The following is a 17,114-nucleotide window of genomic DNA, read 5'->3' as shown; positions in this document are numbered from 1 at the left end:
AAAAAAAAAAAAAAAAAGCCCTCCCTCGGGGGTTTGTCGGGGGGTGAGTTGGGGGCCTCTGGGTGAGGATCGCTGAGCGCCTGCGGAGCCAGCTGTGCGGGAACAAGTCCCGAATGTCTGGCGGAAGGCGCGCCTGAGTCCGCCCCGCGCGGGGGCCGGTAGAGCCTGCCTGCTCCCCACCGTCGGGGGCGCAGCTCCGAGCCTTTTGTTTGAAGACGTGTGCGGGGCTTACTTACAGCTCCATCTAATCATCAGGCCCAGCGCTCCACCTTCTGACAAGCCATCCTTGACACGTCGGGGCCAAAGTAACAGTCGATCAAGGAGGGATGGATTTGGGGACGAGGGCAAGGATTTTTGAAACGGAGTGTTCCCTTTGTTCTCTACATCCGGAGGCTAGAATGGTAGCAAATTATATGTTTCCCTTTCTTTTCGCTCTTTAAAAAAGAGCAGCAACAGAGGGTAGATGAAAGGCAGTGTTTAGACGTTTCTGATCCTTCCCCATTTCAGTGTCTAGCCCATTTACTTCCACGTCTGAGGCCCAAGCCCCAGGAGTTTGACGTGTAGTTTTGGTCGTCCTGAAAGCTTAGGAAAACCTCTAATGTATTACCACATCCCTCTCTTATGGTGTGACCACTTGTCTCTCGCAGGCCCAACGTATGCGGATCCAGGTTCCACTCCTACTGCTGCCCCGGATGGAAGACGCTCCCTGGAGGAAACCAGTGCATTGTCCGTGAGTGCTAGGCTGGGATCGCAGCTTGGGGTTGCCCACTCGGCCCCATCCCAGGGCGGACCTTTTGCGTTCTGTGGTTTGGACACATAGTTGCGTTTCTAATCCGGTGGCCATAGTAATGATTAGGGGTGACCCTATTTGAATGGTGGGGAAGAAGCAGCCGGTTTGCATCAATTTAGACTTCACTTCTAGACTGTTGAAGGGCAATAATGATAAAGGTTTCAGAGATAACTTGAAAGTTTTATCTTTCTATGTCTATTAATACAGACTCAAGGGAGAGCACAGCAATTCCCCAGATAACCCCAAACCACTTTTTCCTGAAAGTTCTCAGATAAGACCACAAGGTGATTATGTAAACGATCTGCCTTTTGACTCAGCAGGAGGTTTAGACCTTCTGAAGATAAGGCTTTCTTAGGCCTTGGTACAAAACCACCTTATTATCTCTGGTTTCATCTCAGCAGCCACATAACATAGATAGGAAAGGAGCCTTCTCAGAGATTTGGCGTTGACCCAGGTTAACAGAAGTTTTAAAAGAGAGAACTCTTCCACATGGCTTGACTTTTAAGACATTTACATTTAGGATTTCCAGACCCCAGATCTCATAAAGTACAGTAGATTTCCAAAGTGTGAGCCTTAGAACTTCAGAAGTTTTGCGTGTCTGACCTTTGATGTTTTGATTATTTTATTCCGTTTCCAAAGTATGCAGCCAGTTCTCCACGTTTTAATTGGAGAAGTCATTAGTTAGCGACTTCACTGTGGTGGACTATGGGATGTCTTATTTCACATGCCTGTGAAATTGTGAGTTAAAGTGTGACTGGCCTTTTCTTGTGTATTTATATAGCACAGCCACATTTGTCTTCTTGGGAGGAGAGCCAGGTATGGTAGACAGCACGTTTATTTAGAGCCAATCTTGACTTTAGATTGACCTTGATGTTTTCCAGGGAGAAGATAATGATGCCATATGAACAGAGAAAAAGGGCAAGCCACACTAACCAAGGGATAATAAGGATGTAGTGGCATCTCTGACTCTATAGTTATTGGTTTTGTGGTTCAGATAGACCCTTAATGTTATTTCTGTGCAGTTTTTTAAAAGGCATGACATCTTAAGTGTTGTGAATATTAGCTTCTTATTTTTTCTACCCTAAAAGTCTCACAATATCCAGTAATGAGGCAAAAATAGGAAGCAACAACTGTGTTCTTTAGGGTGATTCATAAATATATTAAATAAACCCTCTGATTATAAGCCTTTCCTTTTATTAAAAGGAATGGGAGGGTATTGGATTCTTTTCCCTCCAGCACAGAAGTCATATATGGGAGGCATTTGTGGAGGGTGCATTTACTTTTTCAGATCAGTAGGGCGTTACCATGCCTGCTTTAAACTTATGTGGCTCCTAGAATCCTGAAACAGCTCACGTCACTCACCACACACCTGCCACACTAGCGGGAGTGACTCAGGCACTGCGGAAAGTCTGACTCACTGAATGTAATGAATGTGGCTGCCATTATTGAGTTGGAGAGCAGCCGAGGAGAAAGCATTGGTTTATGGTACGTGTTGAAAATCTGTAAAGTCAGATTTTATTGGATCAGTGTGGAATGGGAATTCCAGAGAACAGAGCCTTCTAGAATATTTGCAGTAGGAAAAAAAATATGTATGTGTATATATATATGTATATATATATATATATATATATATAGTGTCAGCTTTAAATACCTGAGTGTCAGCTTTAAATACTTTTGGTCTTTGAGTAACATTGTGCCCTCTAACTATATAGAAGATCAGCTTTGGAAATCTCAAAGTAACAGTGAATATTGTAGCCCTCATTTCTACAACTTAGGGTATTTGGATGCTTATGAAATACATTGGAATGTACAAGTACCATAACTCTATAAAAACATAACTTTGAAATGATGTTTTTATCTCCAAGAAACATTTATAGCACTTGTGTCAAGAGATACCTACAAAAATATTTATTAGCACATGTAAATGGTAATTCAAATACCCAAGACTAAAACAGTGTGCAAAAGAGAGGGAGAATGTAATGCACTTATATTCTCTTGGGTGGGTCTCATCTAAATTTTAGCATAATATTTTGCATTGAATTCAGTAGTTCAGTTATTTTGATATTGACAACTAAAGTATAGGGAGATAATAACTGAAAGTATATAGAGATAATAACTGAATTGAAAACAAAGTCAAAATTAGGAATTTTCACTCCATGAAATTCTGCCATCTGCAGCAATATGAATGGGCCTACAGAATACTATGCTTTGTGAAATGTCTGACATAAAAAGATAAATACTTTATGATGTCACTTCTATGTGGAATAGAAAAAATAATACAAATAAATGTATGTGCAAAATAAAAACAGACCCACAGATATAGATAACATGGTTGGCTTCCCTGGTAACTCAGTGGTAAAAAAAAAATCTGCCTGCAGTGCAGGAGATGCAGGTTCGATCCCTGGATAGGGAAGATCCCCTGAAGTAGGAAATGGCAACCCACTCCAGTATTCTTGCCTGTAAAATCCCATGAACAGCAGAGCCTGGCGGGCTACAGTCCATAGGGTCGCAAAGAGTTGGGCACTGATGCACGCACATATAGCACAGTGGTTACAAAGGGGAGATGAGGGGAAGGGGCAAATTAAGTGTATGGGATTAGCACATACGAACTATTATGTGTGAAATAAAAAACAAGGATATATTATACAGCAAAGGGAATTGTAGTCATTCTCTTGTAATAACATAATGGATAGTGGAGTATAATCTACAAAAATACTGAACCACCGTGCTATACGCCTGAAACTAGTATAATATTGGTAATCAATTAGATTTCAGTTGAAAAAAAGAATTTTCATCCCATGACTTTCTTATGATAACAAATTATTTATTATATTTATTGACTTTCCACCATTTAGCAGAAGAAAAGCTCCGAGGGGACTTACAAAAAGAGAATAAGTAAAACACAAATAGAAAAGGAGGACCAAAGATTAATTTCCTCATATATTTGTACATCAACATTTTTTCTTTATAGAAAAATATTAAAATGATCAACTCCTAGAATTGTAATCTGGTTGGCCTTGACCAGGCTTCATGAGAAGATATTAAAATAAAAATATATTTCTCAAACTACTGGAAACCTAATGCATTTTGAGTTGAGTCTGTGTTTTGTTGTTATTGTTCTTAATTATGGCCTGTGAAAATCACTGAAGTACTTCCAAACTTCCAAATATTTGTTTCCAAAACGATGAAATGGACTTACTTTCCATTTGTTTTTTTTAAAAACCCTTGTTAGGACATGAAGCAATGGAAAAGTTTGCTTATTAATTTTTCGTTGTTGTTGTTGTGAAATTATGCTATGAAGAGCATGTTGATCAGTGGAAAAATATTGGGAAGGGGTTGGCCCAGAACCATACCGTTTGAGACCTGAAGAGACATCAGAACATTCCAGTATAATCCCTGTGTTTTATTTTACCAATGAGAGCACTAAACCCAGAGAAGCTGTGGGTTTTCTCCAAGCTTGCAGTGGGTCAGTGGCAGAGCGGGAGCTCAACCTCAGACCTGTTGCGTAGTACCATTCGTTTACTATCTACTTTTGACTTGAGTCTTCTCCCAGCATTACTGAAATCCCAACACCCAGGTCCTCTCTACATCCCTCTCTGGTATTTCTGGGCCTCATTTTTTTCCCCCCAATTGTGGTAGGGACAAATACTTAGATGAGATATACTATAGTTTGATATGAGTGTGAAGAGAAAGAGCCTAAGCATTCTGCTTTTCACGGGTTCACAGATGTATAGGGTAGACCTGCAGCCATGATAGGGATGTGTCTGAAGATGACCAGTCTCCAGTCCATCAGACCTTCTTTGGGTTTAGGACCCGGGAAGGGGCACTTGGTATATAACCTAAGCCTAAACTAAATATCTTTTGAGCAAACTCTGAGAGATAGTGAAGGATAGACTTGGTATATAACCTAAGCCTAAACCAAATGTCTTTTGAGCAAACTCTGAGAGACAGTGAAGGATAGGGAAGACTGGCATGCTGTAGTCCGTGGCATCACAAAGAGTCAGACACGACTTAGCAACTGAACAACAACAAAACTAAATGTCTCCTTGCTGAGAATGAGGGGGCTTTGAGATAAAACAGTATTTTACTAAACTTTTGTCATTGGAAAGTTATTGGTGATCAGAAAGTCCAGTATACTTTAAGAATAGTCAACTCCATAGCAGGAGCCATGTTCATGCCTAAAATCGTTTTTTATTTTTACACTGTGATCTATGACATCCTCATTGTACTAATGGAGATGCAGGCCGTATTATGTGGGTGTCAAAGGCAATTTGGAGAAGCAAAACAATTACCGAGTTAGTTTACTTCTATAAACACACCCTTTACATTATGTATTGAGGGGGTCTCATATCTCTTGGAAGATTGTGAGACTCCTCGCTAGCAGAAGATAGGAACACACATTTACATACATATGCACGACTAGTTTCAGGACATTCCCATGCTCTCCTCTTCCTGTCTTCATCCAGCCACTCATGGAGCATTAATGGAGCATTAAAACACTTGCCTAATGCTTTGCCGAGAGAGAATTCAGTTGTGGGTATAGAGATAAATCAGCTCCTAGATGAAACTGACTCTGTATGGGAGAGACTTCGCATCTGAAGGCTACTGATTTTGAGGATCTGTGGTATGTGCTGTGTCAGTGAGCCTAACATTCTTTGCTGTGATGACCCTCATACCTTCGAGGTCACAGCTGCAGGAGGCTTTGACTCTCCCTTCATCAAAATGTCTCAGCAGCTTTTCTGAGCAGCAGGAATAGGCTAGGTGGTGGAGGTAATACAGGAGAAGAACGGCTGGAGGAAGGAGAAAGAGAATTATTAAGGGGAACAAAGATTGATGATGGGGCAGGTCAGATACCAGCCGGGAAGGAATGTGTATGGAACCCCTGGGGCTTGGCCAAGTCGTTAGACCGTGGAGTCTCCAGCTTAGCCAATTTCACTTTCTCTGTCTCCTGTGAAGGTCCTTTACATAGTGGGCTGTGTTTTCTGAGGGTACACAGGACCTCTGGGTTTCCTTAACTCTCCTCGCTTCCTAGGATCAAGACTGTCTTCTCATGGTGAATTCTGAATATAAGCCCTCTGCCTTGAATGGAAAAGATGACCCATACTGATAAAGAGTTGAACGATTAAGATTATGGAAATTAAAATAGCTTCATTTATGTGCACTTTATCATAAGAATACTTAAGAGACTCATTCACTTGTCTACAATGGTTACCTTTGTTGCATATCTGCAATTAGGCATTATATATATCACGCATTTTTATATCTTAGTTTTTCAGCTTTATTGTTTTTAACTATAGCTTCCTTGGTTTTGTAGTCAGTGGTTTATTACCTTATTGTTCACACGCTTCCCTGTTGTGCTTTCCACAGCAATTTGTAGAAATAGTTGCGGAGATGGATTTTGTTCCCGTCCTAACATGTGTACTTGTTCCAGCGGCCAAATATCACCAACCTGTGGATCAAAATCAAGTACGTTTTTCATATGTGACTTTATTAACTGCATTATCTGTAAGTTATCTATTGAATAAATGGTAAATGTCCTTTTCAATGAGGCTGTGGACCCATGATTATTTTCTGTGCTAACTAGGTCAGTACTAATCTTTGGAGTAAAAATCTTTGGTGGCTTAGCTGTTACCACCAACAACTAGGGGCTATTGGGGTGGTGATGAAGAAAAACAATTTCGTACCGGTCCAGAAGATATGCGTTTACTGAGTAAAAGAGCCTGGATTTAGTGAGAACTAATTCTTTGTAATAGCTGGAATGTACTGTGTTTTTACCAGTACTTATTATAGGTACTAAGTGTTTGACTATATCATTGTATTTAATTAAGCCTCACATGAATACAATAAGATACTATTATTACCCTATTGTCAGAGAAGGAGATTGAGGCACACATAGTTTAACTCACCCAAAGTAAGACAGATTTGAATCCAGGGATTCTGATGCCCAAGTCTGTAGACTCAAATCCTCAGCTTTATTTATTGCCTTTGCTTAACTCCTGTGTCTCATAAACTATTTCATGGGTTAACTAAAGGGGAAGGAGAAGAGCACTGAGATGATAACAGATACTCATTGTGTACTGAGCAGGTGTTCTACATACATTAACTTATTTTGCTTTACACAGACAACAGCTCTGTAAGATCTCTGTAACAGTGGACTAAAATCTTGCTTTACATGACCTAAGGAGGAATTGTTGGGTCTTTAAGGTCCAAGATTAATCTTTTAGGACAGTATTTAAGGTAATGTTTTATAGCCAAGTAGAAGCAGTTATTATTTATGTAATTGCTCAGTAATTAATACATCTTTATCTGCCTCAAATTAATATGAAGTTGTTACATTTTTAACAGTTCTTTCTATAAATTTTTCCTAAGTAATAGATAATCTGTCTGATTGAGGAATATAAGATTGAAGATTCATACAACAGATGTCATTGTCTCATGATGAAACTTCTGATTAACACTCTAGTTTCATTTTCTTTTAAAATATCATGTAATTGTCTAAACCTTTCAAAACCCAGAATTATGGGTTTTGAAGGGAATTATGTAGAATTCCTCAAGACTTTCTTGACCACCCTGAATACCATTTCCTCCACTACTTTCCTGTCCTTCCCTCTGACTGCCTAGAAGATACCATTCCCCATATCTTCATTATTCTCTTCTCTTAGTTTTCTCAGATACACCCTCAGCAAAACGCCCAATCCTGGAGAAACGTTTTTACAATTCAGTTTTTTAATTCCTCCAGAGGGACAGCTGAAGAATCATTGGTTGACCTTCAGTTTGCGGTATACAATTTAATAGGAGAATCCCTGAGTCATTTGGCATTGAGTAATACTGACTGCTTTTCCATCAGAAACTTTTTTCTCCTCTCTAGTCCTTATGGTGCTCCAACTTCGCAAAGCATTTAGCACCATTAATCACTATCTTCTTGAAATGCTCTCTTTTCTTGATCATTCTTAGTGTCCTTTCTGTATCCCTTTTATTAGCTTTATATTCACAGTTAAGTATTCCCAAAAGTTCTGTCCTTCCTAGGTGAACTCATTTACATATATGTCTTCGACTACTACTAACATGGGCCTTCCCAGTGGTTCAGTGGTAACCCACCTGCCCATGCAGGAGATGCAAGAGACAGGTTCGCTTCTTGGGTGAGGAAGATACCTGGAGAAGGAAATGGCAACCCACTCCATTATTCTTGCCTGGAGAATCCTCATGGACAGAGGAGCCTGGCAGGTCCTCTGTCCACGGGGTCACAAAGAGTCGTACACGACTGAGTGACTGGGCAAGCACTAACCAGTATGTTGCTAACTCATAACGATTATCTCTAGAGTAGATGCGTCCACTGGGCTTCATATTCACGTGTCCCATTTCCTACTGGACATCTCCACTTGAATGAGTAGTAGGCATCCAAAACTGTGGCCTGAGACTCTTGATCCGTGGCTGACAACAGTCTGTTTCTTCCACAGTTGCCATGGTCCCAGCAAATAGCACTGAACTCAATGCCTTGCTATCATGATGGGCTTGGTATTCACTGTCACAGAGCTTACATTCCTGTAGAGAGACAGACAAAACACAAGTGAAGAAACCCCACAGTGTCATTAGAGATTGTGGTTAGTTCTTGGAAGGAAACTTGGCTGTGAAGAACAGCCTGGAACCAAGGAAGAATAGACACAAGAGATAGACAAGATCGTGTTGATGCGACATGACATTGAAGCTGAGTTCAGAAGGACTAGGATGAACCAGGGAGGGATCCTCACAGGGAGAGGAAGGAGCAAATCAAAACATCTTTCCTCCACTTGAGAAACCAGAAGTTTCATGTGATGATAAAGAGGCAGGTTGGGAAAAGAAGATCTTAGAGAAGCAGGCAAATCCAGATAGATAATACATGGCCGCCTCAGTCATGGAAGGATTTGCATTCTATCCCAAATGTGACATTAAAAGGGTTTAAATAAGACAGGGAAGCAGTGCTATTTGTATTATTACAGAATGACTGTAGTTGCTTTGCTGAGAAGGAATTTGAAAAGGGCAAGAGTAGAAGCTAGGGAACTCGTCAGGAGGTGACTGCAACAATCCAAGTAAGAGATGAGGGTAGCTGAACCACACAATATCAGTGGTGACAGAAAAGAGAAGGATTTGACATATATTTTCCAGTGGAACCTACAGAACTTGTTAAAAGACTTGATTTGAGAGAAAGAGAAGCAACTGCTTAAGCACTGGATGGATGGCAGTGCCCGGCACTCAGCCACAGCATTCTGAATGGATACTTGAGTGCCTCCTGCATCCTAGAACTTACACTTCCAGTCACCTTAGATTTCCTTCCTTTAACATTAAAAGTGTAACAGATTTTAAATACATACTAAATAACATGTTGTCACAGATATGCTCATCTGTGTACTTACAAATAAACAAATGCATGCTTGGGTCATAACATTTACTTCTGTAGAGTACACTTGTCATTAATTGGGCATTTATTATAGTTTTATAACTCTCACAGATACTATAGTTTTGGTGATTGATAATTTTTGTGTTTTGTTCTTTGCAGTTCAGCAGTGCAGTGTTAGGTGCATGAATGGTGGGACCTGTGCGGATGACCATTGCCAGTGCCAGAAGGGATATATTGGAACTTACTGTGGACAACGTAAGCAACATTAGAATAAACTCAATTTATTCGAATAATTTGATTGAGTAGGTATTTCATACCGAGTCATAATTAAGGTCTTGTAAAGTGTGTGATCCTTTAAAAAATAGTTTTATGTAGAAAAGACATACCTTATAGCTGAATAGATAATTTTTTCCAGCTCCTAAAAAATTTTTGTTTTAGAGTATTGATGTTATTGAGTACCACTAGGGCTTTATCAAATTTGACATATATTACAATTAAATATTTAGCTGATTTTCATTTATCTAGTTCCATAAAACATGGATGGCTTTCTGAAAAAATGGTAATGTTTGCTGTGATCTCTCTTTGTCTCTTTAGGATATCCCAAATTTAACCCTGGAGAGCCAAGCTTATAAATTTTCCTTTGCTCAATTATATTTTATTACTCAAATCTATTGTAATACTACAGTAAAGGGCTATGAAATGATTTTTCAATGAATAGGGGAGTTCAGAGACAGAGGTGTCAGTCAGGCCTTATAAACCAAGGAAAGAAATTTGGACAATACTCTAAATATTATGTGATGCTATTGGTACAGTTTAAGCAGTAGAGTGAGACGACCTGATTAACATTTAAAAAGAACCACTTTGGCTGCTGTATTGAAACTGGATTGTAGAAAGGGAAAGAAAAAAAATAAAAAGGGCCAGTTAGAAGGCTAGACCAGTGATTCTGGTAGATGCTGCTGCTGCTGCTGCTGCTGCTAAGTCACTTCAGTCGTGTCTGACTCTGTGCAACCCCATAGACAGCAGCCCACCAGGCTCCGCCGTCCTTGGGATTCTCCAGACAAGAACACTGGAGTGGGTTGCCATTTCCTTCTCCAATGCATGAAAGTGAAAAGTGAAAGTGAAGTCGCTCATTCATGTCCTACTCTTATCGACCCCATGGACTGCAGCCCACCAGGCTTCTCTGTCCATGGGATTCTCCAGGCAAGAACACTGGAGTGGGGTGCAATTTCCTTCTCCATCTGGTATATGATGCTGTAGTAACTCAGGATATGATTTTTGCTTAGACTGAGCTTTCACTGAAGGTGGAATATATGGAAGGAGGTGTGTACTGATGGAATGGGTGTGATGCATGAGACTAAAAGGAAAACCAGAGATCCATAATGACGACTGGAAGACTTGAGTTGAGCTCTGGGCTGAATGGTGATGCCATTTTCTGATACACAAAAGACTGAGTGGGGATTAGGTGGGATGGGGGTCGGGTGGGGCTCAGAGCGTGGGATGTCAAGAGTTTTTGTTTTGGATTTGATGAAGAAGTCTGTTAGACTTCTAAGTGAAAAGATCTATGAGCTCAGCCCTTAGGAGAGAGGTCAGAGATAGACATATGAGTTTGGGAGCATATAGATTGAATTTTGATACGGCTAACATTTTCATTGTGGGCCTGGACAAAGAACACTAGGAAGTTGGTGCAGGTAGAGAAGAGAAGTGGGCTGAAGCTGGAACCCTGATTGTTGCCCAGCATTTTGAGGTGGAGACGAGGAAGGAGAAACCAGCAAAGAGTGAGAAAGAGTAGGTAGTGAGACAGGAGAAAAACTGGGAGAGCATGATACCCTGGAAGACAAAGGAAAAAGGTAGCACCAGGAGTAGAGATTTATATTGTCTTGTGTGGAAACAACAGACTTTTCTTTCTTTTTTTAACATTTTGACCCAGATTCTGGGAAAGATTGAGAGTAGGAAGAGAAAGGGGCAATAGGAATAGATGGTTGGATGGCATCACTGACTCAGTGGACATTAATTTGAGCAAACTCCAGGAGATGGTGAAGGATAGGGGAGCCTGGTGTGCGACAGTTTATGGGGTCGCAAAGAATTGAACATGACTGAAAGACTGAACCACAAATCTGGTTTAGCATCTTTTTTATATCCGATATGTTTGTGTAGTAGGAAGTAATGATAATTTCAGATTTGACTTAGGCCACACTGTCTGTACCTATGTTGAGTGGTACAGGAGTCTGTCTGATAAAAACAGACACTTGTCATATTTCTGAGCACAGAGTAGGTGCTCAGTAAATATTTACTGAATAGAAATACTCAAACTTCAGCAGTCATGATCAGGGTTCTGTTTCACAGTCTGACCATCTTGAAATAGGGCTTGCTTCTCCCTTTTCCTCAGATCATGGTAGGCAGTTCATACTTCTTTCCATAGTCTTTTTTTTCTCCCCTGCCTTTTGCTTTGTCCCACAGTAGGTGTAAGTACTTTTCTCTCTTCCTGTGTGGTCAGCATTCTTTCCATGGTGGAAATTTAGGCTTATACAAGTTTATTTTCAACTCCAGTTGAGAGGTACATTTGTTTCTGTCTTGTTTTGTTACCAAAACATTACTTTATAAAGTAACTTTCATCATAATTCATTCAAAAGAAGGAAATTGCTTCTTTTATCCCCTTTTGGTCCACTTTTATCTGTATTGTCTGCTTCTCTTCTTTGGCTGTTGCTCTTCAGTGTAAACTTTGGTTGCTATAGAGCACGTCATGTTTTCCATACAGATCCTTTTCAGTATAAAAAGGAAGGGGAATTAAGATTGTAGAACACCTTAATGCATAGCCACTGTGCATTTTGCTTTTCTACACCATTTTATTTTATCTTCAAACTATTAGCTCTACTTTACAGGCAGGGAAGCTGAGAATTGAAAGATGATGTGATTGAGATGTGCTAAACACAGCAGAACTCCTTTATCTATTCATTCACTGTGTTGTTCCATCTCCCAAAAAAAGTGGGAAGAAGGCTGCAAGATTTTGACACATTGCAGGAGATTTTGAGAATCTGCAGTATATCAAGTACTATAGCAAATGAAGGAATACAAAGACACCCTCCCTGCAGTCACTCTGCTGGAAGCATGCTCTCTCATGTGAGAGCAGGAATAGAAGCAATGGCTGTATTCGCTTGTCTGCTTGTTCAGAGAAGCTCTTGGTATTTTCTTCAATTACTGAAGATGCCAAGGACCTTTTGTTTAAAGGTTATACCTGCTGATATTTGCTGTGTTAAAAATTAAAATTGAGAAATTTAAAAAAATTATTTCAAGTAACAGAAAGCCGTGTTACCTGTTAACATAATTTTTATGAATAATAACTATGCTTTCCACACCAATAGAAAAAATTCGTGAGAAGAGAGGCATTGTTAGTCTGACCTGTGTAGGTGAGCCTGGTATTTACCTGTAGTGAGCGAGCTCTCTGAGGACATGCTCCAGGCTTATCCAGCGCTCTTCTCCACCTGGAGAAGCATTTGGAAGCTCTGTCTTGGAAAACCCTGAGAGAAGCCCTCCTTTGCCTCCCCAGGGATAGATCCTGACGGTCAGTCATGGATGTGTTTTCCCATTCATGTCTTAAGGGCTAGCATTTGTTTAACGAGGGAGCATGTCTGGGACAGTGACATTTATTTACATCTCTTACACCTTGATAGTATTTAAAGAAAATTCCTTTCCTTTTGATTAATTACATTAGGTAAGTGTTACTCATTTGCAGTATATCTTTAGAAATCAAAATATTCAAATACTTACAGTTGTTTCTGTGAACTTGTACCCTGTGGAGAGTTTTCTCCCTGTCTCTGTTCTCTAGTCTGCAATCTTCTTTCATATTTTAATCACCTTTTACCTATGAAAATAGATTGTAGCGTTCATAGAACTGAAATAGAGGATTAAATCATTGTATTCTAACTGTGTGATCAGAGTCAGCCAATTCTTGTGATTCTGATTTATAGAAAGAAAAAAAACACTTACCGAATGATTGCATAACAAGGTGATTTATGTGAATTGTGGAGGTTTTAGTCTCAATATACAATGAAATATATGGATTTAAATGCATGATGCGACATGTTTTGGAGGTACGATCCTCTTGACTACATATCTACACGCCTACATTATACTTGGACTTTTACTGTATAATGAGCTTCTTGCTGTGTTTGTGCGCAGCCGTCTGTGAAAATGGATGTCAGAATGGTGGACGTTGTATCGGACCTAACCGCTGTGCCTGCGTTTATGGATTCACTGGCCCACAGTGTGAAAGAGGTAAGAAGAGAAAAAAGAACCTCCCTTTGGAGCAGTCTGCTGCTGCTGCTGCTAAGTCGCATCAGTTGTGTCTATCTTATTGTACATATGTGTAATGTTTTTACTACCCAATGAAAATTCTTCTAATGAAACAATATTTTCATTCTTTGATTATGTTGTAACTTGCATAGTCAGATTTTGTGATGTAGCTAATAGCAGCTGAAGTAGCTCAGTTTTTTCCACCAGAGCAACCTCAGTTTAGAAGGCCAACTCTGGTGCTATGGCTGTGGGGTAATTCTGAGTGAGTGACTGGATGGCAAATTCTACTAATTTGGAGTTAATTCAAATTAGGAGTCACTGTTGGGAGCACTGCCTCTGTTAAAAAAAGATGTAAAGATGTAATATGTTCTTGGTTGCAAGACCAGCAAAAACCTGAAGTAAATGAACCTAACCAACAAGGAAATGTATTACTTTGCATAACAAAGTGTGCGGAGTCAGTGGGCTTCAGGTAGGACGTGATCAAGGCTTTCATTCAGTTGTTCTACTTCTCCTGGCCCTGCTTTCCTTTGTGTGTTGGTTTTGCCCCACCCACCAGTTCTGTATGGTTGTAAAATGACTGTCAGCTGTAACTAATGCAACGTGCTTTCTTGTTCACATCTAGAGAGAGAAAACCTCTCCTCTAACTATGGGCCAGTAAAAGCCTTCAGAGTTATTTCATAATGCGGATCAGCTTAATCTTGAGTTTTTGAACCAATCCCTGATAAGAGGAATGGTATTAATATGTTCCATGTAAACTTATCAGGACATATGTTTGGAGCAGGAGATGATGAAAGCTTCCCAGAGTCACCTGAAAGGGGGAGTTTAGTCTCAACCCAGTGGAAGTTGTGGTGGGCAGGAGAAAAGGGGTAGAGGAATGGGCACTGGGTGGGTTTCCATCTTTGTCTACCTTATTTGTGTACACTGTTGGTCAAGCCCATTTGAAACCAGTTTATCATAATTTAAATAGCAGCAAAGCTTGTGACCTGTAGAGTACTGAAAATCCCCAGTGTTGATGCAATAAGTGAACTATTAGTAATGTTCATGTATTGCAAAAGGGCATATCAAAGAAGATGAATTTTATAAAATGTGATAAACAACTATTTACCACTGAACCATAAAAGTAAAATAAGCTTAAACTAAAATCAGCATTACATAATCTTTCATAATTACATATATGTTCAATTTACTTTTCCAGGATTTGTCATAGCATCTAAAGTTGTATAGTGCTTTCTCTGTTGTGAAACTTTGAGTATATGAAGTTATGTCATTGAAATGTTACAGATAAATAGTGGTGATGGTTTATGTATGTACAGAGGCTTTGAATTGCAAAGAAACCTTATGTTTTTCAAATTATATCCATTACACTGACAAAACTTAATCCCGGCATTCAGGTTAAAGCTCAAGAAGCAGCTGAGAAATTAGAATTATATGGTAAAGTTTGAAAAGTAAGATGTATGCAGCCTTTTAACATACACTTGTATGTATATGTACATTAAGATATTTATATTATTTCTGGGGTAATTGAGATTTCTTGGGACCGAAGTACATTCCACAGATGACAGAGTTTATAGTTATACTTAGGAGAAATTTAAATGTCTTCACCAGATGCTTTTATTTGGGGAAGAAAAATTAATTATGAAATGTTAGCATAAAGTGATAAGTTGTTGAGAATGGAATAAAACAAATTTCTGAGATGATGTTTATTTAAACACCATAGAATGGAAAAATAGTAAAATTTAAAATTTAAAACATAGTTATAATTGGTGGAGATCATGTTCGTTTTTCTGGAGATCATGTAAACTTTTCAGTACTTTCATCCTAAAGCAGATTTCAAATTCAATTCCTAATTGACAAAGGAATTGGGTAGTTTTTTTGACAAAGAGGCTTCCAGGCATTACATCATTATTCTGTCTGCAACAGTTATTCATTCATTGGGTTTGTTTGTCCTTACTAAATTTATGGAAACTTAATAAAGACATTAAAATATATTTTACATGTACAGTAGCGTGTTTTCAGAAGAACTCCAAAATTAAGTAACGAACTGGCCTGAAATATTTCTTTTTTAACGTGGGTTTGCTTCTTAAAAATCTTTTTACGTATTCACCTTCAGATGAAAATTCTAAAATTTCATTTCTTCCAGAGAAGGAATTAGCAATTTCCAACCTGAGATCGCAACTGTGAACTTTAATGTTCTTAAAATATATTTTTAATTGAATATTTAATGTGTGATAGCTAATTCCACTGAGAGTGGAGTTCATAGTTTTTCTCAAGAAACACTGAATAGCTACAAAAAGAAGAACTTAGCTATGTTGAGGTTAGTGAATAGCCCTGTGTGCCCAGTTCGCATTTAAGATTCATATTGTCTTTTTCAATTTGCGTGCGTGTGAAGTTGCTTCAGTCGTGTCCGACTCTTTGTGACCCTATGGACTGCAGCCTGCCAGGCTCCTCTGTCCATGAGATTCTCCAGGCAAGAATACTGGAGTGGGTCGCCATGCCCTTCTTCAGGGGATCTTCCCAGCCCAGGGATCAAACCAGCGTCTCTAATGTCTCCTGCATTGGTAGGTGGGTTCTTTACCACTAGCGCCACCTGGGAAGCGCTATTTTTCAATTACTAAATTTAAAAACATATGTTCTTTGTTCTCCTAAAAAAAAGACTTTTTGTAAAATTAGAGATACTTGTCTTCTTAGTGCAGAACACATAATTTCCCTTTAAATTGGTCTCTTGGGATCCAGTAGTATGATAAACCTGACAATTTTTCCAGTTATCTGGGCTTCTGGCAGACTGGTTTCCTGCCTGGAGATAGAGACTGGGTGGTGTTAATGACTGGCATGATTGTAGTGTTTAACCTGAATCTTGGTGCTGTGTAAGCTGAACCTCTTTGGAGTTTTCTCCTCACTCTTGCTGATACGTACAATGACCTTTTATACTTAGCATTAAAGAAAGAGTTCTTGTGGTCTCAAGCTGATTATAAAATGCAGATTATAAAATGGCTTAGCTGTGTCTAAGGCACATGAAGATACTTAATTCTTTTTGCTTCTCTCTTCAAACAGATGGCATTTGAAAAAAGACAAATATTGTACTTAATGTACACCTGAGAACATGTAGAAATTGAATCATTATTATATATCAAGACTCAGTGTTTTTTCTCTTAACACTTAAAATGTATTTTATTATTTGTTGGTAGAAACTTGGAGGGGGCAGGCAGGCAAGAAACAAATATACCTGAATGATTTCTAGACTAGAAACAGTGATTACTTGATAATAAATGTGGCCTGCTCAAGGTCCCTGTTTCAGCTTCTTTACCTTGAATGATTGTTGAAATCATGTTTTGTAATTGAATTTTCCTTGAAGTTTATATAAGGACCATCTGTTAGAAATATATCAGAGACCCTTTCAAATTATGGGTCTCTGATATATTATAAATTACTGCTACAAATTGTTTTTTTAGCATGTAAATATGAACTCCTTTTGAAAAGTGTGTAAATTTGGTAACATTTCAAATATCCTTATGCTTAGTGACATTTCCTTTAAAATGTACGTCTTTCAGTAAGTGATGCCTTAAAGAGAAGGATTGGAAATTTACTTTTTAACCTTTTGACATTTTAAAGAAAAATTCCTTTTGTTAATCTTAATCTGCATTGGAAGAAAAAGTGAGATCA

General features: G+C 39.0%; 1 protein-coding gene across 1 annotated transcript in view; it reads left to right on the top strand.

Moving 5' to 3' along the window:
- The first annotated feature begins 113 nt into the window (after positions 1–113).
- FBN2 (fibrillin 2) overlaps positions 114–17,114 on the top strand; it is a 223,808-nt gene continuing 206,807 nt past the window's right edge. Inside the window, exons 1-5 of the mRNA XM_010846349.1 lie at positions 114–127; positions 648–730; positions 6,158–6,256; positions 9,324–9,419; positions 13,341–13,436. Of these exons, the coding sequence (XP_010844651.1) occupies positions 114–127; positions 648–730; positions 6,158–6,256; positions 9,324–9,419; positions 13,341–13,436 (388 nt within the window). The remainder of the gene's footprint in view (positions 128–647; positions 731–6,157; positions 6,257–9,323; positions 9,420–13,340; positions 13,437–17,114) is intronic.

Source organism: Bison bison, unplaced genomic scaffold (assembly GCF_000754665.1).
Source record: "Bison bison bison isolate TAMUID 2011002044 unplaced genomic scaffold, Bison_UMD1.0 scf7180017864235, whole genome shotgun sequence".
Taxonomy (NCBI): Eukaryota; Metazoa; Chordata; class Mammalia; order Artiodactyla; family Bovidae; genus Bison; species Bison bison.
This window is presented reverse-complemented; position numbering and strand designations above follow the sequence as displayed.